At 50.6% G+C, this 23455-nt stretch overlaps 1 protein-coding gene across 3 annotated transcripts in view; it reads left to right on the top strand.

Annotated features, from left to right (window-relative positions):
* EPHB1 (EPH receptor B1) overlaps nt 1-23455 on the top strand; it is a 77674-nt gene that overhangs the window by 41765 nt on the left and 12454 nt on the right. For all 3 annotated transcript variants that reach the window (XM_061465235.1, XM_061465236.1, XM_061465237.1), the window contains exons 4-12: nt 5635-5790; nt 8348-8683; nt 11286-11467; nt 12671-12833; nt 14638-14746; nt 14959-15023; nt 18443-18565; nt 21044-21291; nt 21433-21648. In XM_061465235.1, coding sequence (XP_061321219.1) covers nt 5635-5790; nt 8348-8683; nt 11286-11467; nt 12671-12833; nt 14638-14746; nt 14959-15023; nt 18443-18565; nt 21044-21291; nt 21433-21648 — 1598 coding nt within the window. The remainder of the gene's footprint in view (nt 1-5634; nt 5791-8347; nt 8684-11285; nt 11468-12670; nt 12834-14637; nt 14747-14958; nt 15024-18442; nt 18566-21043; nt 21292-21432; nt 21649-23455) is intronic.

The raw sequence follows: 23455 nt of genomic DNA, 5'->3' as shown, positions 1-23455 counted from the left end.
CTGTGTTTGGCTGCAAAAATGCTGAAGTTTGCACCAAAATGTGGTTTTTATCTTTCCCTGAGATGTGGCTCTGTTGGGGTGTTCTGTCCCCAGGGTGCTGTGATTTCTGGCATTACTTGGGGACTTGTAGTGAGCTTCCTCCCTGGAGGAGCACACGTCTGTCTGAGGGGGTGGGGATGCTCCAGCCTCCCTGTTTCTCCATCTGGGTCATGCTACTCGCCCTGCCCCAATGACTGGATGTAGGAAGGGAAATTTGGTGGCTGACGGGTGTTTCAATACTGGGTCTGACCTCCCTTCTCAGCATGGTCAGGAAGGCAGGATGCGTATGGTGGGTACCCTCCCACCCCTCCTTGCTGGAGCATAGCAATGCTCCTAATAAAGAAGCCTCTTCAGTTTAGTTTGCAGATGCCTCATAGTGGTTGGCATGGCAGTGTGGGCACCGGTGTTACTGACTGCCTGCTGAGCTTGGTGAGGCCATGCCAGGGCTGAGGTGCTCAGGAGAAGCACTTGACTTGGTAGAAAAGGGAACTGGATCATTTAAAAAGTAGCAAGGAGGCGGGGGGAGGAATCCTAAACAACCCCAATCCCTTTTCCAACAGAGATGCAGGAGGGAAGGGATGATGGGAGAACATCAAGTAGTTAAACCTCTGGCAACAAGTGCCTGCTCCCTGCTTGGATGTCTGTGGAGAGGACAAAAAGAGGGGATGTGGTATCACCAGTCTCCTGGTGCTTCCTGCCCCTGTAATCACGACATCCTCTAAATGTTGTTCTATGGCATGCAGTCTCAGTTGGGTGTTTATTTGCTTGGATGGTATCTTTCAGCTGAAAGCATCTAGGAGGGCTTCCTAGCCTGTATGGAGGCAGTGGGACAGGGAGGAGAGCTGCCTTGCCACTAGAATTCCTATCATTTGAGCTAATCAGTTTGAAGGCTGAAAAATTGATGGGCTTTCCCCTCACCTTCTTTTCTTAGTGTGCTTAAAGATAAATGCATTTGGTGTGGGCAAAGGGGTTTCCAGTAAAGCATCTCTCTCTTTATTTTTGGTTTCATTGAAAACTCATGAGCCTCTTGCAGAAAGCATTTGGTTTAGGGGCAAGTTTTTTTCCTTAATGAAAACTGTCATTTCCAGAAGGGGGGAGAAATGGCCTTGAATCCTTTTCCAGTGGGCTGTAAGTGCAATGAGCTGCAGTTCCTCTTTTGCTCATGGCTTGTGGTGTCCTCAGGTGCAACAGGCCACCTTCCCCGCTACCCATGTCCTGGGGGTGCTGGTGGGTGACATCCACATGTCTTTTTGGAGCAAGGCTGGACCATCTGGGCTCTTTATTGCCTTTGCATGTGGCAGTGCTCTCTGCACCTCCAGCTTGCTTGAGGGCATCACATTCTGCAGCACTGCTATTTCTAACCCATCTCTTCTTACCTGCTGTGCTAGTGTTGTGGTTTAAGCCCAGCTGGTAACTCAGAACCATGCAGTCATTTGCTCATCTCATCTTCTTTCTTCCCCCCTGTTCAGGCAGGATGGGGAGGAGAATTGAAAGAATCAAAGAACAGTCCAGTAACTAAAGTATAATAGAAATCTACTACTAATAATAACGGAAATAATAAAGGAAGAGAATATAAAACTAAAAAGAGAAAGGGAAAGAAAACAATAAACACAAGTGACGCACAATACAATTACTCACCACCCACTGACCGATACCCAGCCCAACTCAAGTAGCAATCTGGGCCCGGGTAACTTCCCCCAGTTTATACACTGGGCATGACATGCTGTGTTATGGAATACCCCTTTGGCTAGTTGAGGTCAGGTGTCCTGTCTCTGCTTCCTCTCTGCTTCTTGTGCCCCTCCTCACTGGCAGAGCATGAGAGACTAAAAAGTCCTTGATCAGGGTAAGCATTACCGAGCAACAACTAAAACATTGGTGTGTTATCAGCTTTATTCTCAGACTAAAGCCAAAACACAGCACTGCACCGGCTACTAGGAAGGAGGACAAAATAACCAGAACAGCCACCATAACCACAGATGTGCTTAAACACAATGAGCTTGTCCTGCAAAGGCATTGGACCCAAAAGGGAACCCAAAACAAGCATGAATTTGTGAATACCTGGCAAATGTGGTTAGGTTTGCCCCACCAGAGACATCAGAGGCATGGGAACAATGAGGCGGCGCAGGCTCAGTTTGCTGTGGGTGAAGGAGCTACGGTGGGGTACCAGTGAGGGGAGGAGATGGGCTTACTGAATGGCCAGCTAAAATCTGTAATTCTTTTCAGAAGCTCCTATTTTAAAACCTGATAAGGAAAACTGCCACTCCACATCCCCAGGGAGCTTTAAAGCAAGTTAATATAGAGGAGATGTCTCCTTTCTTTCTTTTCTTTCTTTCTTTCTTTCTTCTTTTTTTTTTTTTTTTTACCAGACTAAGCTTCCCTGAGAGAGTAATTAAAAAGTGCAAGTTCCAGGTGCTAACCGAGAGGATTATTTAGTTTGAAGAATGAAATGCTTGGATGCCCCTGCCCTTGTGCCCCTTCTGCAGAGCATCTGGTCTGTTAACGGGTGGCTTGGCCTTCGGTAGGAGCAGGGGTGGAGGATCAGAGTGATCCCATTTACCTCCAGCTCTTTCTAGGTCCCCAGGCACCTGAAATATAAGGGTGCAGGATACAGGCTGTTACGGCAGGAGAGTTACCAGTAACAGTTACAAAGCCTCGCAGTGCTGCTGTGTGCCGCTACTGCTGAGTTTTCTGCCTCATCATTTCCAAACACACCCGTAATGCTTAAACACAAGGAAATGGATAGTTAAGCACATCATTAATCTTATCCAGCCCACATAATCAACAATCAATTAATTCTTCTCTGAGCTGGAGAGATGCAGATTGCGCCGCAGCCTGGGCACTGGCAGAAGGAGCACGTTTCCGTAGGGGAAAGCAAGGCAAAGCCTCATCCTGTGCTTGTCCGAGGTGTTAAAGTGGATTCAGACCTTGCCAGCTCTGGGAAGCTTTCTTGCAGCAGCCCTTAAATCAGGGTAAACATTGTGCTTGCTGATAATGGGGTGATTTATTGCTCCCTCCTGGTCTTGAGCCCTCTATCTGAGCCTTATGCTCAGACTGCGCATTTACCATCTGAAGGGTTATGGATCCCATGCTGCACGGGTCTCTAAATCCCATTATGGCATTGTGGGGGCTTGAGAGTTCCAGCTTCATCTTCAGTGTGAGGTCATGGTTTAGCTCCCCCAGAAAGACAGGAGACACAGGCAATAGTGAGAGCAGAGGGCTGCAGCTTGCAGCAGCTTGGGAGAAGAGAGAAGGCATCCACCTCCCCTGACACTGTGGAAGACTTTAGGCAAGCACAGTGTAATTATAGGAGAGGGAAAGCTAATTGTTATCATTACCAATGAAGAGCCACGTTCTTGCAGATTACAGGAATTTATGAATAAGCAAAGTGATGAAAGAAACCTGAGGATGCTGGGTTGCAGAGTGTACTTTGTTTGGATATTGTGACAGAGCATCACTTTGATGAGTTGTAATTAAAAATTGACAAACCCCTTCAACCGACCCACCAACATGCCCCTGTGCTTAAAACTATGCTATGTTTGTAGCACTGCAATCCTTTCATCTCCCTCCCTCCCATTTCTGTCTCCACCCATCAAAATGCAGGTGGCCTTTCCCTGGTACCACTGCACTCTCCTTCCTGCTCTTCCAAAGAGGCCAGCATGTTTCAGGCATGTTTCTGAACACATCCTTCAGCTTTAGAGTCCATTACGCATCTCATGGATGCTAACGCTTGCTGTCAGGAGTGTAGTGCTGCAGGGATGTCATGAGGAGGTGCTGGTGGGAAGGGAGAGGTGGAGAAATGGAAATGACCTTGAAGTCTTGGTGTCCACTTGTGATTTCGTCTCCTGCTTTGTGTGCCTTGTGAAGCTCTGTGCTTCCTCGTGCTGTTATGGGGCACAGGGCTGCGTGTGGGGCTCAGGGAGGGGTCTGCATCCAGCTGCCTTCTGGTCGGGTATCCTGCAGTTTCCTCTCAAGGCCTTATGTGCCCTCCCAGTGTCCTGTGATGTGTGGTGACCCTGTGTGCCTAGTTGTCTGTCTCTAAGAGATGGTGGTTTATGGCCCTAAGAGCTTCTGTAAGATGCCATATGTGTAGAATAGCTGTAGTAGGATGCAGAGGACTTGGCAGTGGTAGGGAGGAGGAAGCGCAGCATGAGATGGTAGCTGATCCCTCTGAATGCCATGTCCTCACTCAGCTGTTAGTGCCATTGGAAAGAGACGGTTCATTGCAGCTGGTTGTGTGCCTTAGGCAGGGGAATAAATCCCCTGAATAATAAAATTGTAAAATATTGTTTTGATTTATCCTTTTTTATCGTCTTTTAATATCTGGAAAGACTGTGTGAGCAAGAGGCCTTCATGAGTTTTGAATGACAGGTTAAAGGGCTCCAATAAAGATTAGATGGTCCACTATCTCCCAAGGAAATTGCATCAAAGTGGTTACTCCTGCTCGCTCCTATTAATTTCCTCTTCACGGCTGCTAGGAGATGCCTCATATCCTGATGCAGCAGACAGGGGCTAAGAGGCACTTTCCATTATCTCAATCATTGCCGTGTTTATGAGACACTTAGGGTGTTTCTTTGCAGATCCATGCCTTGGTGGTAGGAGCATCACAGGGGCAAAGCCAGGAGCCAAACGGAGGTGGGACCACTCTGTGTGTGAGGGCAGGCACGGTCTCTCCACAGATGGGTGGTGGATCTGGTTTGGAGGTCTGGTCCCTCAAGTACATGTGCCAAAATACAGACAACTCCTTCTGCAGCCATCTGTTTCATAGGGGCCACCTGGGGGTTTTATTAGATGTCCAGGATGAATGAGCATCCATTCATCATCACCTAGTTTGTGAGGACCGGTGGAGTGAGCAGGGTTTGGGGACCCCATCTTTGTCGCTCCACCTTCACCCTCTAACTGCAAAGCAGCAAGGCAGTTGATGAATGAAATCTCTTCCTATCACTGACTAAAGCCTCGCTGTAACTGGAACATCTTCTTGTTTATGGATTAGTTTCCATTTCCTGCTTGAATTAACTTGGAGGCCAAAGGCCAGGAGGATTATTATCCCCAGCCCTGGGCTGCAGGGCTTTAATGGGGATGGATCTGTAAAACACTGTCATGGGCTTCCCATCAGCTTCTTAATTAAATATTTGGATTTTGCATGGCAAAAGAGATGTGAGACCTGAGCCATACCCTTGGGGTGGTGGAAAAGGACATTCCAGAGCAGCAGAAGGGGAATACTGTCCTGCTCCTTCATGTTTGTTTCCCCATGGGTGCTGCTGGGCCAGGGGTCCTTCCATCCCCATGCCTGGGTAGAAAACGGTGGGGAGTGAAGCAGCTTCTGCAGCCCCCTTGCTCTGCCTGGCTAATTACTGTATCTTTACTGTGTGATTTCAGTGTTTTCCTGGTGGCCACAGAAATAATTCATGGCCAGTGTGGAAAGTTCTGGCCATCCAGACTTCAATAAGAAGGTGCTACCCTGTTTAGCTCTGATACAGGCATGAAGCTTTTCTGTATCTGTCTTTCTTTCTGCCCTGTTTCAAGGACAGGACATGCTCTCACCTCTTCTCTGGGATGATTTGGCACCTAACTGCTTTTCTCTCCCTTCTCTTGCAGCCTGTCCAGCAGGGACCTTCAAGGCCAGCCAGGGTGCAGGGGTCTGCGTGCCGTGCCCCTCCAACAGCCGCTCCACCGCCGAGGCGTCGCCAGTCTGCACGTGCCGCAATGGCTACTACCGGGCAGACTTTGACCCACCGACAGCTGCCTGCACCAGTGAGTAATAGATCAGAGTTGGCGGAAGGGTCTCGCACTCCTCTGCTGCTGGGGATAGCATCTCAACCCAGGAGCTTTTTTGTCTTCTTTTCTCCCCCTGTCCTGCTGTAGAGGGGAGCAAGATTGGGGCTGGGTGGGCATTTGGTTGCCAACTGTGGTCAATCCACTGTGAGGGTTTAGGCTTGCAGAGGGCTGGGGTACCCACAGTGAACATCCATCCCTTTCCACATGGCACACACCACCTCCATGTGCTATAGAAGTTGTTATATCACCCTTTGCTGTGCTTGCCTGGGACATTGCTGTGACACACACCAAACAATGAGTGATGGGACAGCCCTGCAACCTACCTCTCTGGCAGCCATGTGGATTTATACTTCACTCTGGCAGTGGTGATGATGGTACAGAGATAATCCACAGGATAAATTAGAATTTAAAGTTACCTGCTGTTGCTGTCTTGTTCATAGCATTGCAGATGGAGTATTTCTATTTTTATAGGGGAAAAGGTGTGTTAAGCATTGGTATTCAGCACGGTGTTGCATGTAATGCAATGCTGCTTGGGTGTCTGCCCAAACTGCCTGTGATGGCAGCAGCCTCCTCAAGCCTGTCTTTTGGTGAGAAAACAGCCCAGGAGAGAAAAAAGAGCTGCTGTGCTCTTAAGCCCACTGGGACCATGAATCTCAGCCTCGATTCCTAGTCCCCATGGGGATTTTGAGTCAGCCTGTCAAGAAGCTTTAACACAAGGATGCTCTGGACCCTTGGTGCTAGGAAGTGCCTGAAATGCAGGTTGGAAATGGGGAAAGGATTTGCATGCTTTGCTGGATCACTTGAGCTGTCAAACCAGAGGTACTCAGCAGGTAGCACAACTGCACATAATCCATATATCTTTATTATGTCTTGTTACACAGCTGATTTACAGTATTGCTGCACTGTACAAATACAGTATAAAAAAGTCTATTTGCCAATTTTCATTTCTTCTCGTTGATGCTTAATTTTACAAGGCTCTATTTGAGGTGCCAGCTGTTCCCTGACAAAGTTTCTCTGTGTTAGAGGAGTAAATAACACTGTGGAGCTGTGTCCCTTAACTAGAGCCCTTCCCAAGGGCAATGCTTTTGAATGTGTTCCCTGCGCCATACCCCTGGCAGAGGAGGGAAGGGGCTGTAATTAAAGGGGAGGAATTTGGGGAGACAGTGGTTTGCTGCTGGGCCAGAGAAGAAAGAGGTTTTTCCTTTATCTGGAAGAAAAACAGCTTGTCTGCTTAAGGTACAAAGAGGGGGATTGGATTAAGGGAGCAGGGGAAGAGGGCAGTGCAGGCAGGGAGCTGGGCAGGGGTGGCCACCCATGACCCCCTGGGCTGGCTGGGAGCAGTGACCAGAGCAGGGTATCAGCTGAGGTCATCCTGAATGGCTGACCTCTCCATCCATCCCACCAGCCATGTCACCCCCACGCTGATGAAGCTGCCTCCGCCCAGCCCATCCCCAGCCACTAATGGGGCTAATTTATCTGCGGGCAGTAACGATGTTCCCCAGCACACTCACGTGGAGGGCTCCCCTGGGATGGTTTTCCCCAAGACAGAGCATGCTTCGCGCTCTTAACCTTTCCTCACAGGTCAAGTCATCCATCATTTTTATTGCTCCCTGCATCACGGCAAAGTCCTTTTTCTTCCTTGGAAGTGCAGCACTGAGCCCATCCAGCACAAGTAATTAATTGCTTTCCTTATTTGACATAACACAGCAGCTGGATTTTGTGGGTTTGGATGCAGAGCTGTCCTGGCTAACGCCAAATCCTTCCCTAGACCTGGGTAGATGTATGTTTGTACCTCAGTGAGGCTGTCCTGCCTGGATTCCTCCTGAATCACTCCTTACGGACTCTGGCCCTGTTTTGGCAGCGCTTGCAGTTGGAGCTACATTCAATTCCCATCCTCCGAAGCATTTGCAATGGCTCCCAGTGGATTTGATCAATGCAATTTTGATCTCTTGTCCAACATCCGAGCTGCTTGCAAACCAGAGAGTGGTGCCAGCTCTCCTCCACGCTGTTAAATATCTGCGCTCCCAACTTGAGATATCGAACCATTAATAACCACTTTCCATTTTTGACTACCTTTGCCCACTGCTCCTCCATTTATCTGCGGTGCTGGCTAAGTGGAGTTTCTCTCGCTGTGATAATCTGTTTGAGTTGCTTCTCCACGTGAGCACTGGAGGTATCTCGACATCTCCTGATCGTTAAAATGAGTCCATCTTTGCAGATGGATGTGTGTGCACTCTGCATGGGTTTGTTGGTTTTTTTTTGAGACTAAGTGGATTTGTGCCATGGGAGTCCTTGTCTGAACTATGAAACCCCCTCTGTGGCTGGTGATGCAGCTGTTGAGCGTTGCCAATGGGGAGAGCCTGACCCTGACTTGGGCAAAGCTATGGAGACCAAATCCCTCTTGAGGCAGGATGTGATGGGCAGAGGAGCAGATGGAGCCATGATGGAGCCCTCAGGGCTCCCGCTGAGCCCCAGTAGGGCTGAGCATAACATTTTGGACAAGGGCTGTCTCAAGCACTCTCCTTTGCTGCAGGTGTCCCGTCTGGTCCCCGCAACGTCATCTCCATCGTCAATGAGACATCCATCATCCTGGAGTGGCACCCACCACGAGAGACAGGGGGTCGGGACGATGTCACCTACAACATCATCTGCAAGAAGTGCCGGTCGGACCGACGCGCCTGCTCCCGCTGTGATGACAATGTGGACTTTGTCCCCAGGCAGCTGGGGCTGACAGAGACCCGGGTCTTCATCAGCAACCTGTGGGCACACACGCCCTACACCTTTGAGATCCAGGCTGTCAATGGGGTTTCCAACAAGAGCCCCTTCCCCCAGCAGCACGTGTCCGTCAACATCACCACCAACCAAGCGGGTGAGTCCTGGGATGATGCAATGCTGGGGGGTTTTAGCCATACTCTACCAATGAAAAGCTCCATGTGGAAGGAAGCTCCACATCTGAAGGATAAAGCTCCTTGCATGTGAGTGGTCTGTGATGGATGTGGTAAATCTGCAGCCAACCCCAAGTGGGCTGTGGGGAAGGTGGCAAGAGGGAAGAAAGGCCAGGAAAAGAGGAAGGAAAAGTATTGGGGAGGTGGATGGGATGGGAAAAGTGAGACCTGGGTTGTGGGAGAGAGGGGACTGATATCTGGTTTTTATCCACCTCTAGATTGCTTGGGGATGAAATAGCATCACCATTTCCCACCTTTTCCCAAGTGGGATCAGGGAGATGGGGTGAATCCAGCCATGAAATGCAGCCTGGTTGCGTTACAGCATGGAAGGAACAGCATTACAGGATGGAAGGAGCATCATCTCAGGGCTGAGTTCAGGCTCTGTCTCCTCTGGCAAATTGCTCTCCCATAATTTTCCTCTTGTTCCCTTTTCCAGGCTCCCCTGCCCCTTTCCCTCCCTTTTTCTGATCAGGTGTCAGGAGCTGAACAACAGCTCTGAGCCAAGCTGGGATGCCAGCAGGCTGGGGGTACAGATGACAAGGGGGAAACTGGTCCCAGGCTGCAACAAGGAACACAGAGAGTAAAGGAGATGGAAACCCATCTGCTTTGGGCAGAGAAAGGGAATGGTAATTCCTGCTTTGTGCTGAGCGTGTCATGTAGGCAGGCTTTGCCAAGGTGCTCCCTTGGGATAGCGCAGCAGAGAAACCTGGCATAAATATTTAAGTCTCCTGGCTCCGGGCAGTACAAATCTATGCTTGTGCCTGGCTGGCATCGCTGTCTCCTGAACCACATGCAGTCAAGCCTGCCTCTTGTTTCCAGGCCTTTTCTTTTCCAGGGTGGGATTTTTGGGGTGTTTCTTTGCTCACATCCTGCCCCGGGGCTGCTTGGAAGCTGGGAACAGCCAGGCCACCTGTGGCTATCTGTTCATAGCCCAGCACTGGCTGTTTGTCTTGCAAAGGATGGGTATTAACGTGGAAATGCTCCCAGTGCCACAGGATGGGCTGCTGGGTAATGTGGTGGAAATGCGTTGGGCATGTCAAGGGCAAGATCAGTGCTGACCATCTAAAACTGCTTGGCTTGCAGTTGGCTTTTCCAACCGCAGGGCTGGTTAGTGCATCTCACCCCACAGGGCTGCTCCCAGCCCCATCCACCTGCACACAGCTATCCACGCTAACAGGGTGGGGAACGCAGCAATTAACAGCAATCAAGCGAAGTGTTTAATTTCAGCCCATGAACGTCTTGGAATGGTTGTGGAGAGATTAGCCCCCCCCCCCCCCCCCAAACAACCAGGTATTAAATATGCCAGGTAAACAAAGGTGGTGCCAAACTATCGACATCTCCCAGTGCAGCTACATGGAATAGAGCTCCCATCACACCCAGATTCCCTCCATGGCACTATCCTATGCTCCAAGCTGGTTGTGCCAAGCTGAGCTCTGCCCTGGTCATGCTAGAGAGGCTTTTTGATAGGATTAAGTACAGTATCAGGGCCATATTTGCTGGCTCTGACTCTTTCAAGTATAACTTGGAGGGCAAAAAGCCTTTGGAAAAGTGGCTCCTGGCTAATATATTAGTTTGGTGTCTTTGATGGTGGAAGGACAGCATTGTTGCTGTTGGGACGCTCAGCTCCAGGGATACTTGGCTGTGGGAGTCCTTGGCTGAAGGGATGCTCAGGCGCAGATTAGCCCTGGGATTGTTCCAGTGGAAGCAGAGAGCAGAACATGGAGCAGGAGCAGTGGGGACAATGTGCCTGGTAACTATTTTGGGAAACCTGCTCTCTTAACTCTGGGTGGGTGAGGAGCTCAAGGATGGTTTGAGAGTGTTTTGCAAGTGCTTGGGGTTTGGAAAAAACTTCTGGGAGAGACACATTTGGGCATTGAGGATGAGCATCCCCCGAGAGCTTTGAGAGCAGGCCCAGCAGCTCCTCTGGGACAGGGCTGAGCCAAAGCTGTGCCACAGGCTCCAGCACCCTGGGATCTCCTTACTGGGTTGGGGTGTTCCTGAGCTGGTTTCCCATCATCGTCCTGGGGGTTGGCAGAGTTTTGCTCCTACATCCTATTATAACAGCACATGGGGTCACAGCTGCGGTACAGGCTCCTGTAGTGCTGGATGCTGGCTCCCCCAGAGAGGATGTTACAGCAAAAGATGGCAAGTGGAGCTGGAAAATGCCATTGGGTCTTGGTTTGTCCCTGCTGGGGAGAGCTTTGCTGTCTTTGCCCCACTGTGGGAGACATCCTTGGAGCAAGCAGTCCCAGGGAGAAGGAGCACTGAGGATTTCTAAACCCCTAATTAAAAAGTCATTGGTTTAAATACCAGAATTCCCTTGCAGCTTGCTGCTCTGGTTCCACATAAGCTGCTGAGATGTTGCTCTTCCCACCGCTAACGTGTGAACTTGTCCTGTATGGTGAACAGCCACAGGCATGGGATATTAGGGATGCTCTTGTGTGTCCAGGGAATTTTTGCCCTCCCCAGGGCCATTGGTCCTACCCCTCTCTGATAATTTTAACTCTTCCCCTGCTTCCTTGCCAGCACCCTCTACTGTCCCCATCATGCACCAGGTGAGTGCCACAATGAGGAGCATCACGCTTTCGTGGCCTCAGCCTGAGCAGCCCAATGGCATCATCCTGGATTATGAGATCCGCTACTACGAGAAGCTGAGCCGCATCTGCACACCCGATGTCAGCAACACTGTGGGCTCCAGGCCAGCAGCAGTAAGCTCGAGTGGAAACCTTGCAATGGGGCGTGGGCTGGGGACACGTGGAGCTTTGTATTGTGCTGCTCAGGAGGCTGCTCAGGTTCTGAGCTTGCTGGGAGATGGGGAACATCGATGAGGCTCTCTGCTGACAAGAGTCAGAGTGGTGGGATGGGGGGTGGAACAAGCAGCAGGTCACCTGCGCTGGCTTGGGAGGGTGGGAATGATTTGCGGCCAGAGGAAGGGAAGAGATGTGGCCACAAATGCTAATTCTCCCATGGCAGCATTTTCTCCGGTACGTAAGTGCTGTTGCTGCCTTGGCTCTGGTATCTGCTAAAGCCAGCAGTGACTCGGAGCCTGGGGTCAGTGTCAGGAGGAAAGGAGCGGATGGAAAACACCAGGCAGAGTTATCAGGGTTGTCCCTTTGCCGGGTCATTGCCTCCCGCTGCATCCTTTCACTGGCAGCTGTCCTTGCCCACAGGGGACACACACTCGACCCTTGCGGTGAACCGTGCCATGGCCAAGCTGTTCATCCCTCCTGTGTCTTGCCAGCTTGAATGAATTCCTCTAAATGTGAATAATTAGGTGATCTCACCAGAGCCCCTATACAGCAAAGCACTGGGGAGCATTGCAGAAAATGAGATTTGGGATGCATGAGGCTTCCAGCAAGGTTTAGCACAAGAACCCTTGTTAGCAAAGCAGTGATCGTAGGGGTTGGGGCTCTTGTCAGAGGCCAGTTGCCCTTGAACCTGCTTGAGCAGGGCCTCATAGGGCATGTTATGGTGTTTCTGTAACTGCATGATGTTTCTGCAATGTGCAGGGACATCAGTGGTTCAAAGAGGAGGAATTTGCTGCTCATGAGTATATTTGCTGTGGATGCTCTTACTGTTTCCCCACTGCTCCATGCTCTTTGCTATGCTGTGACCAGGAGGGCTGCCTGTGGGACCTCCCCAGATCCTTAGAAGACAAGTAGAGCTTGTAGGTCCTGTTTCTGGGAGATTCTCTGCATCAGGGATCAAGGGCAACCAGGAGGGTCTGAGCCTCCTTCCCCAGGCTCCAGTGCTTTCCCTTCTGGAGCAGAACCAGGGCCACTGCTTGATTCCCCTGAAGATAAAACTCATCCCTGCCATCAATGTGGACGGGTGGGCTGCAAGGCACATCGTCCCCAGCACTGTTCCCCATTCCCATTGCATCTGACCGTTTCTGTCGGTGATGCCTTCAGGATCACAACGAGTACAACTCCTCCATGGCCCGCAGCCAGACCAACACAGCCAGGATCGAGGGGCTGCGACCCGGGATGGTGTACGTGGTGCAGGTGCGAGCCCGCACTGTAGCCGGCTATGGCAAATACAGTGGGAAGATGTGCTTCCAGACGCTGACGGATGGTGAGTCCGGGGAGGGGGCACAGGGAGGCAAACGGGGTGGTTGTTTTGTTCCAGTGACAGCTTCAAGCTCTAATTGGATTAAACGAACCTGCCTCTGCAAAGCTCGCTCCCAGCGGGCAGCGTGGCAAAAGCCAGGTGATTTACAGCAGTGTCTTATTAATCGCCAGCTGGAGGAGTAATCTGTTTTGAATCTCTCAGCTCTCTTTTTTTCCCCCTGCTATTTAGCTGTGGTTCTGTCTTTCCTGCCTCCAGCTGTGGTGGCAGAGACCCCCTGCCACCAGCTGTGAGCCTGGCACCGTGGGGTGGGGAGGACAGGAGGGTTGTAGATCCCTGGAGGAAGGACTGTGGGATGCTCAGGACTGCATATGAGACATCAGGACAAAGCTGGAAAGGTCAGAGCCATCACTGAAAGCTGATTTGCCACCCTGAGGTGGTGTGTTGAAGGAAAAGGACCAGCTCATGACCTTTGTGGCTTCTGGCCTCATGCTGTCATTCTTCTGGCCCCAGTCCTTCCCTGCACCCACAAATACTAGATCCCTTGGGATGGTTCTTCATTAATCCCAGCTTCAGAACTAACACAGAAGTCAGTGAATGAAGCACTCCTGGAGCAGATGAAGTCCCCTCAGAGAGCCCTTCCCTGCTGCTGCTTGCATGGTTCCTGCTCCACATAGGTGACACCTATGGGTCCCAGCTCTGCTGCCTGCTTTTCCTAAAGCTTTTCTGTTTTCCTAAAACCGGGTCACCCTGTTGAGTGGAGTGGGAAGAGGAGGACCACGCAGGGGACCGAAGGGAAGGAAATGGTAATAAACCCTCCCAGTGCCTTGAATATTCAAGATTAGAGAAGCGAGACAAAAAATCTTGCCTCAAATAAGCAATTAATTGAAATTTAATAAGAACGGATAGTGTAGATTATTAAATAATAATTGATGGTTAGATGAGAATTTCTCAGGCTTTAAGCAGCATGCAGGAGATAAATCTAGTTGCTACTAATTAACCGCGGAATAGAAAAATACAGATAAAGGGGTGCTTATGTGCTTCTTTTGGAGTGAGTTTATTTTAACTCACTTGTGGCTGATGGCACAGCCTGGCAGACCTTGCTGGGGACAATTGGAGGTAGGGGGATGTTTCTGGGGAGCTGCAGAAGCCCCTGTGAGTGTGGGGTCTGCTGGATACTGCCCGCTGCGGGTGCCCACACCACTAATGGGGCAGGGGAGAAGAGGAGGAAAATGTGGGGAGGCACATGGAGGTTGCAAGTGGCTTTCTTGGGGTTCCTCCAGTCCTCCCTATGCCACCTTGGCTTTCAACTCAGTCTGCTGCTGAAGGACACAGCAGGTGGCCAAGGGCATGCAGGGGGCTTGAGGGATGCTTGGTGCTGTAGTTGCTGTGGCTCTACAAAAGGAGTTCGCTCCTGTTAAATTTGGTCAAAACGGCCAACAGGTTTAAATTTTTTTTGAGGGAGGAGAAACTCCCGAGCGATGGACAAAGCCACCCTGTGAACCTCATCTCTGCAGCAAACTGGGCCTATGTGCAGTGGATTTGACTTCATTCCCAGGACCTTCTCTTCCACATTTTTAACCCAAAGTATGTGTGAGCCAAGTGTGACAATCCTTCCCTGTGCAACGCAGCACCGATTCATCACCTACCTCAACCAACACTCCTGCCTGGATCCCCCTTGTTCCACCACCCTCCCAGGGGAGCAGCGCCCATGGAATCAGAGGGGGCATGACAGGATCCCTTCCCAGGAGGCTGCCCTTGCTCCATGAGTGTGCAAGGGAGAATTCACCCTATCCCTTTTCTCTTGCAGATGACTACAAGTCAGAGCTGAGAGAGCAGCTGCCTTTGATCGCAGGGTCCGCAGCAGCTGGAGTGGTCTTCATTGTCTCACTGGTGGCCATCTCCATTGTCTGCAGCAGGTGGGTCCCCATGGAATGTGTCCCTGTAAGTGGAGGTGCTAAGATGTAGCCGGGAGAGATGTGGGGTAAGAAGAGAGGGATGGGAGATCCCATAGATGGAGGGAGTACAAAGCTGTCACTGATCAGCAAGTGCTGCTTCAGGGGAGTGGTTTGGGGCTGCTGCCAGCTACTGGTCCCTCAAGCCTGGCTTGTTTTCTCCCCTTGTCTCCCAGGAAGCGTGCCTATAGCAAGGAGGCGGTGTACAGCGATAAGTTACAGCACTACAGCACCGGGAGAGGTGAGCGGGGAAAGTGGGCTGGGGAAACACTCCTAAACCTGCACCCAGCATGTGCCCCATGCCTCCACCTTCAGTGTGTGTGGCAGGGGGATGAAAGCCCCATGGGACAGGTGGAGAGCGCCATAGGGTGGGAGCAGAGATGTCCACAACTGTGTGTCAGGGTGTCTGGGGGGATTTTACAGTGGTGCAGCATTGAGGGTGGGAAAAGAAGAGTGATGAGGGGGATCGGGAGGATGAGGATGGATTTGGGGGGAGAGGGAGATGTAGGGGGACAAGGGATGGGGAGAGGATCCTGTGAAGACTTCCAAAGGAGGTAGGGAAGGAGAGAGGTGGTGTTCAGAGGGAGGATAAACTGATTTCCTGCTGCAGCCCAGTATTGGGCTGCTCCTTCCACTGTTGTGTATAATGTCTGCTCAGGTGCCCTTGATAATAAAGTATCAGTTTCATGGGGTGAGTAGTTGCCACCCAGTGCTCACAGGGTCCATGCCCACAGGATGTAAATCCCATTTATGCTCTCTTAGAGATGTCTCCCAGGTGGAGTTTGCTTTCCTTGTCGGAAGAGACCACCTGCTTGGGGAAAAAAGGGATGTGATGGGATGCAGGGATGGGTGAAAGATGGCTGGGGAAGGGCAGGAGCAGGATGGAGGATCGAGGGGGGAGGGGTGGAGACAGAGTGATCAGTCTGGCAGAGAAAAACAGGAGTGCTGACAGGGAAGGAGAGGGTTTGGAGGCAGCCAGGTGATCCCAGCCAAGCCAGCAACACCACGTTAGAACTCTTGACCTTCTCAGCTGCATACCAAACCTTCCCAACATGATGGCAGGGCTGTGGGGGACCTTTTGGATGCTTTCAGAACATCACTGGGTGATGCTTAAATACAATGGACCTGTGCTTTTCCTTCCTTGTTTCTCTGTTTCTGCACCTTGGATGTCGGGGGAAGATTTATTTGATGCCTGATGGCTTGGTCTGTGTCAGGCTGCAGGTGGGCTTATTTATCCTGTTTCTCCTCCTGGTTTGAAATGTTTCACGCCCTAGCTGTGTTCCTAGCTCACCCCAAGCACTCCAAAACACAGGGTGCTCAAACCAGGTAGGAAAGAAACGAAGCATGTGTCTGTGTGTAGTTTTAAAGCTGGGATATGTGAGGATCAGTGCCAGGAAGACTGGGTACTGGGGCTCCTGGATGCACAGCAAAACCCTTTCAAGGTTAGCAAGCCTCCAGGCGCCTGGTTATTGCAGATGCTTGAGCAAAACAGGTGAGAAATTTGTGGCCAGCAGCTAATGGAATAAAAAGTGCATCCATTGGAACAAATCAGCCACACGTTTAGCAGCAGCACAGCAATTGCAGCTCTGCTGTTCCTCCCAGGAGCACCCCAGGTTTGCCGGCTGGTAAGGACTGCCCTGGGTTGGTTCTGGGGTGAGATGGGGTCTCTCAGGTTGTCATTTCTCATGCTTTTATCTCTGCCACTCCTTTGCTGGGAGTCTTGAGATAAGGTAGATAGGGAAAGCGCCCTGTTGGAGTGGTGGTGATTCAGTGGGAAGGGGTTTTTCTCTGTCCCAGCGATATTTATTCCCAAGGAAAAATGATGTCAGAAAGAATCTAATGCTGGAGTCAGGGCTGTGGGGCAGAGTGCTTAAACTTTCAGAGTGATAAAAGGTTTGCCGTCATCTGCAGTAGAGATAAATGGCCTAATCCAGTTTCTAGGAGTACTGGGGTGATTTTAGGAGCAGAGTTTTCTTTGCAGGCAAGCTCAGCGTGGGTTGCCTTTGGTGCTGTGCTCCGGTACCTGGCATTTTGCCTGGGTTTTGCCAGCATAGTGATGATGAGCCGGTGGCTGAGGTTTGCAGAGACGAGTAATGGGTTTAGGTGCCCTAATCGCATTTGTTCGGATGGGATGGGCATTAGAGGGGGAGCTAAACCTGGTGTTCACTGAGCCTAGGGGCAGACCCCAGGGCACATCAGAGGGTGTTTGAACACCAGCCTGTATTGGTGGTGGGCAGGAAACTTCAGCATATTGCCTCCTTTATTTCTTCAATATTTTGATCAGTGAGTCAGTCTCAGTTATGATCCTGTAAATCCCTTTGTAATCCTGGCTGGAGCATCAGCTGCTCTTGTAAAAAAATTTATGGGGCAGTTAAAGTGTATGAGACAGAGCTGTAAAGGGATTTATGAACTGGGAGATGCACAGATGGCTTCATTGCAGCTTTCCCCGCCTGCCTCCAAGGTGCAGAGCTTTTGCCCCAGGTGGCCCTTTTAGGCATGAGGATTCTCCTGTCCGGTCCCTCTCAAATCCTGGGTGCCCTGCAAACAGTTCTCCCTTTGTAGCTGTTCTACACCAGCACTGCCCCTCTGTGAGGCTTTCATGCCTCCTCCCAAATTACTTGCAAAGTGGCCGGGAGCTGATCTGGATTCCCAGTGTAGAGCTGCACAGGAAAAACACTGTGGTCCATGCATTCATCTGTGGTTGCCTCTAGAAGAGCTTTGGGAAACACCAGTGTGACAGGAATCAAACACTGTTGATCACAGTAAGGGCAAGGTGCCTCAGGAGGGAGGACCAGGCAGTGATGTCCTTCCTGGTCTCCTCCAGAGATGACCTTGAGGGGCTGCTACACCATCCCCAGTCCTCTTTTGGTTAAGAAATGGCACAGGAGTCTGATCCCCCTCAGGGGGACCACAGCCCATTTAGGTTCCCCTTTGGGGACTATGGTACAGTCCTCAGCTCAGGCCCAGGGATGGCTGTGGGCATGCTCTGACCTGTGGCTGTGCCCCTTGCAGCTCTGCAAGCCCCAGAGCATCCTGACAAGATGTCTGCTAACACCATCTGGGGAATCTAGGGGCCTCTTTTGATTTCTCTGCCATTTGAAAAGGGCAAGATCCCACTTCCTGCATCTCCCTGCAGCATGTTTGGGTCCTGCTGCGTGTGTTGCCCCTGTGTGAGGGACTGCACACTTGTCACAGAGGCGGGCCAAGCTGTATTTTATGGCTCCATACAGGTTGTTGATTATAATTGCTGCACTCTGTCAATTTAGTAGCTGCCACAAAGCTATCAGAGGCTTTTTTGGGTAAATAAATATTTCTTGACTAATGCATAGAGCCTCGTAAAGCCCTCACCATAAAGCCAGCTAATTATAGTTCATGTCTATAACTGCTCCCCATTGCCAAGGAAGAAGAAGAAGGAGGATAATAGTGGAGGAACAGAGGCAGAGGGGGAGAAGAGGGAATGTAGGGGAGGGTCAGGTAGAATAGGGGAGACCAAAGAGGATGATAAGGGTCTATGGAGGTGGCATGTGAGGACAGTGATAGCAGTCATCTTAATGGGTGTACAGAGAGTATGAGGACATGGGGGTCTCCAGTTCTTGGCCATGGCACAAATGCTCTTATTTTCTCTCCCTTTTGCTTTGCTCCTGTATTTCCTGCAACAAGGGTCTCCAGGAATGAAGATCTACATTGACCCCTTCACCTATGAGGATCCCAACGAGGCAGTCCGAGAGTTCGCCAAGGAGATTGATGTATCCTTCGTCAAGATTGAAGAAGTTATTGGAGCAGGTGGGTCTTGCCATCGCCTGCCGCCCATTCCTTCCTGCCCTCTCCACTGCTCTTGCGTGGCCAGACACCCACCTGGAGAAGTTTTCAGGGGTGTATGTGTGGTCCTTCACTGGGAAATCCTCAAGGAATCATAGAATCTACTAGGTTAGAAAAGACCTTTAAGATCATTAAGGCCAACCATTACCCCAGAACTGCCAAGACCACCCACTAAACCATGTCAGTAAGGGCCTCATCTGCATGGTTTGTGAACACTTCTAGGGATGGTGATACCACCACTGCCCTGGGCAGCCTGTTCCAATGCCTGATTACCCTTTTGATAAAGAATTTTTTTCCTAATGTCCAATTTAAACCTACCCTGGTGCAGCTTGAGGCCATTACCTCTTGTCCTGTCGCTTGCTACTTGGAGAAGAGACTGACTCCCACCTCACTACAACCTCCTTTCAGGTATTTGTAGAGAGCTATAAGGTCCCCCCTGAGCCTTCTCTTCTTCAGACTAAACCCCTCAAGGTCCCTCAGCTGTTCCTCATCACACTTGTGCTCCACAACCCTTCACCAGCTCTGCAGCTCCTCCCTGGACCCGCTTCAGCACTTTAATCTCTCTCTCGCAGTGGTGGGCCCAGAACTGAACACAGGATTTGAGGTGCAGCCTCACCAGTGCCCAGTACAGGGGACGGTCACTGCCCTGGCCCTGCTGGCTACGCTATTGCTGATACAGGCCAGAATGCTGTTGGCCTTCTTGGCTGCCTGGGCACAAGCTGGCTCACGTTCAGCTCCATCAATCAGCACCCCCGGGTCCTTTTCTGCCAAGCAGCTTTCCAGCCACTCTTCCCCAGGCCTGTAGCATTGCATAGGGTTGTTGTGGCCCAAATTCAGGACCCAGCACTTTGCCTTTCTGAGCCTCATCCCAGGGCCACAGCCCATCATTCCAGCCTGTCCAAATCCCTCCATAGAGCCCCCCTATCTTCCAGCAGATCAACACTTCCACCCAGCTTGGTGTCATCCACAAATTTACTGAGAGTGCACTCAATCCCCTCATCCAGATCACCGGTGAAGATGTTAAACAACACTGGCCCTAACACCGAGCCCTGAGGGATACCATTAGTGACCGGTCACCAGCAAGATGTGATAACATTTACCACCACTCTTTGGGTTCGGCCGTCCAGCCAGTTTCCAACCCAGTGAAGAATACACCTATCCAGTCCATGGGCAGCCAGTTTCTCCAGGAGAGCACTGTGGGAGACAGTGTCAAATGCTTTACTTAATTCCTAATGGACAATGTCCACAGCCTTTCCCTCATCAAGCAGATGGGTCACCTTATTGCAGAAGATCAGGTTGGTCAAGCAGGACTTTCCCTTCATGAACCCATGCTGACTGCTGGCCAGGTCCCTGTGTTTTCCCGCACACGCTTTATAATCTCACTTAGGATCGTCTGCTTCATGACCATCCCTGGCACTAAGGTCAGGCTGGCAAGCTTGTAGCTTCTGGGGTCCTCCTTCCTGCCCTTTTTGTAGAGAGATGTCATGTTGGCCAATCTCCAGTCTTCGGGGATCTGCCCACTAGACGAGGACACCTCAAGGTTTTGTGATGGATTAGGACAGACACAAAGTTGGTTTGTGTTCTTAAAGTTCCTATGAGGCAGGAAAAGCTCTATGAACATATTTGCTAGATGACAGTGGGGTGTCTTGGGATTTCCCATTTGGCTTTTCCATGAGATAACAAGAAAAAATCAGATCTCGCTCTAGTCTGTGCCATATTTCCATACATATGTATATATATACATGCATTCACATATCTGTATGTCATCTGTGCTGGTTTTATTGCCATTTTTAAATTAACGTGTCATACTTGTAGAAGAGAAAGTGAGAAGCCAGGGGGAAGTTGCAATGAAGCAATGAGCTAGTTTGATCGGGATCGAGTTCAGCGATGTTTCAGCTGCCCTTTGCTACTCATCAAGGCAGAGTGGCTGAAAACCTGGCTTAAACGTAATCCCTTCACAGGCAAATTTTTCCTTGGTGAAGGAAAAGCTCTCCTGCTGAAAATGAGAGGATGTTTTCTCTGCATTTTAAATCAGAGGGCAGCAATGCAAACGACCCAACTGTTTTCCATTCCAAGATAAGTGATGTGCAAAAAGGTAACTGAGATTATCAAGGCCGACAACTGATATTTGGGGTAGTCCTTAAATGTTATTGCTCTTGCTCTGCAAATCCTTATTAGGGGGTTTGCAAGAGCAACCCCAGCCTCTTCTTCTGTCGGTCCTGGATTCTGTCACCTTGGAGAAGGTCGCAAGCCTAAACACATCCTCAGCAGCAAACATTGCCCCTTTTAAAGAGGACAGGTGAGTAGATTTATAGAGGAGAGTATTGCTGAAGGTAATTCCTCATCCAGTTGGTTTGGAGACCAAGCAGCTCAAGGTACCATTATGCTTTGCAATGTTTTTTGTGGAGGAGTAGGTGGTAGTGGATGGTCTTGCACTTGCAGGGGAGTTTGGAGAAGTGTATAAAGGACGCCTGAAGCTGCCTGGCAAGCGGGAGATCTACGTGGCCATCAAAACACTCAAGGCTGGCTATTCTGAGAAGCAGCGCCGGGATTTCCTGAGCGAGGCCAGCATCATGGGGCAGTTTGACCACCCCAACATCATTCGGCTGGAAGGGGTGGTGACCAAAAGCCGACCAGTCATGATCATCACTGAGTTCATGGAGAATGGGGCCCTTGACTCCTTCCTGCGGGTAAGATGCTGGCATACCTCTGCCTTAATCAGTTAGGGCAGGTGGGTAGTCCTCTGTGGAGGTGCAGCATCCTCCTAAGATTGGGCTGAGCAGCTCTGGGGTCTGTATGCTCACCCCAGTGCCTACTCTTTCTGATTGCAGCAAAATGATGGGCAGTTCACAGTGATCCAGCTGGTGGGGATGCTCAGAGGAATTGCTGCTGGGATGAAGTACCTTGCAGAGATGAATTATGTGCACCGAGATCTGGCTGCCAGGAACATCCTGGTCAACAGCAACCTGGTGTGCAAAGTGTCTGACTTTGGCCTCTCGCGCTATTTGCAGGACGATACATCCGACCCTACCTACACCAGCTCCTTGGTAGGTACCTTGTGAGGTTTTATTTTGCCCATCCCCAGTGCCTGCCCTGCGTCTGCTGCCAGCTGGACCTGGGGGAAGGGCACTGGATGTATGCTCCAGAGATTCTACCATGAGTGGGAGCATTTCAGGAGGGTTCCCACCACACAGGCTTGTGCCCCAAAGGCCCTGGCTGTGGTTCCCACCCATCATCCTCTTTTGCCTCCTTTCTCTTTCGCCCTTTATGTTTTTTGCATCACTCCTCCTCCAAGCACCTTTCTGCCCTTAGCAGTTTCCAGATAAGCCCCTTCCTTCTCCTCCATGAAGGGAAGGTGCATGGAGGAGTCACTGCAGAGACAGTAAGGGAGATCACAGCATCTCCCATTGGCACAGCGATGGCATTTTAACTCCCTGGTGCTCCAGGTTTGGTCTGCCTTTCTCTGCTGGAAGCTTGTTCCAGTATTAATTAGAGTCAAGCCTAATGGGAGTTCTGCTGTTCCCTAGCCACCCTTCTCATCTTTAATTAACTCATTTGTAGGTCATGGCAACCCCACTGTCCCTTTGCTCCCTGCCACCCCAGGAGACACCCAAGTCCCCACCATGACCATTCTCCGGCCAGCGAGCTCGTGAGCCCCTTAGTAGTGTTAAAGATGATTAGAGAAGAAGGGAATGAGCAACCCCTTGGCCTCATCTAATTGATTAATTAAAAGACTGCACTGGGTGCAAGCACAAGGCAGCACCGACTCCTGTAGCAGCAGTTTCTTGGGCTCCAGCCTCCAAAGTGGGAAACCCGTGGAGTGCCTTTAAGGCTGACTTTGTGTTTTGGCCCAGTTGCAGCCTGTTGCTCTTCATCCCCTGCTCATGGGATGTTCCCCCCTACAATGGACCTGCCCCACTCCTTGCCCAGACCTGTCCTGCAGGCAATGGCCTTGGGTCAGACACCCAGCAGTATCTGCTGGGATGGGGTAAGAAGTAGCCTTTTCACCACCTTTAGAGATAAAAGAGGTTGTCTCATCTGTGTTTTTATTTAATTTAGGCCATAATAGATCTCCCCGGCAGCTGGGAAGTGATGCTGTGCCTGCAATTACATCACTCTGCCTCCCACAGCAGGTTTTTAGCTCTGGGGAAAAGGCAGGAAAAACAACCTAGCAGTTAATTTCTCCATTTGTAGTTATTCAAATCACATTTTTTGCCATTCATCTTTCAAGAGCAGCTGACACTTCGGCAGAAAGCCTACGCAAAACAATTGCACTGAACGCTTTACAATGCAGTTCTGCCCCCAGTAAATACTGGACATGTCTGTGGTTTTTCTTCATCCCTTGGCTGGTTTTGCTGTTATTTCAGGGTTGCTTTCCCTTGGAGCATTCCCTCTGTGTACACTGTCCCTCCACAGCATCCCTGCCCTCTTGGCATGGCCTCCAGTCCTTTGCATTCTGCCAGGAGCTAATGGGATGGCTTGAGACACTGAGCCTGATTTTGAGCCTTTAGGAGAAATGAGGGGCCCTGTGTCAAAGGTGCTTTCCTGTTTCAGTGCTTTCTGAGTCTCCTTTGAGGCTTAAAGATGTTCTCCTATTTGCATCTCTCTCCAGAAGTGGGGCTGGAAGGACCTTCCAGCAGTTGTGGGAGCCCAGATGATGCTGAAGAGAATGCTTTTAGGTTAGACCTTGAAGGTCGATGCATGGGGATAGCTGTGGCTTCTTAACCTGTGATAAGTGCTAATACATTCCTGCTAATAGCCCTTGTCATCTAATGTCTCCCTGGGTAAGGGACCTGGGGACAGGTTACTGATGTGCTGGGTCCTGTAGGGCAGCCGGCATGGGGAGATGTCATT

This window comes from Pezoporus flaviventris, unplaced genomic scaffold (genome assembly GCF_033815535.1).
Source record: "Pezoporus flaviventris isolate CSIRO_AGI_PZ_B2104156 unplaced genomic scaffold, CSIRO_AGI_Pfla_v1 ptg000040l, whole genome shotgun sequence".
NCBI classification, from domain to species: Eukaryota; Metazoa; Chordata; class Aves; order Psittaciformes; family Psittacidae; genus Pezoporus; species Pezoporus flaviventris.
This window is presented reverse-complemented; position numbering and strand designations above follow the sequence as displayed.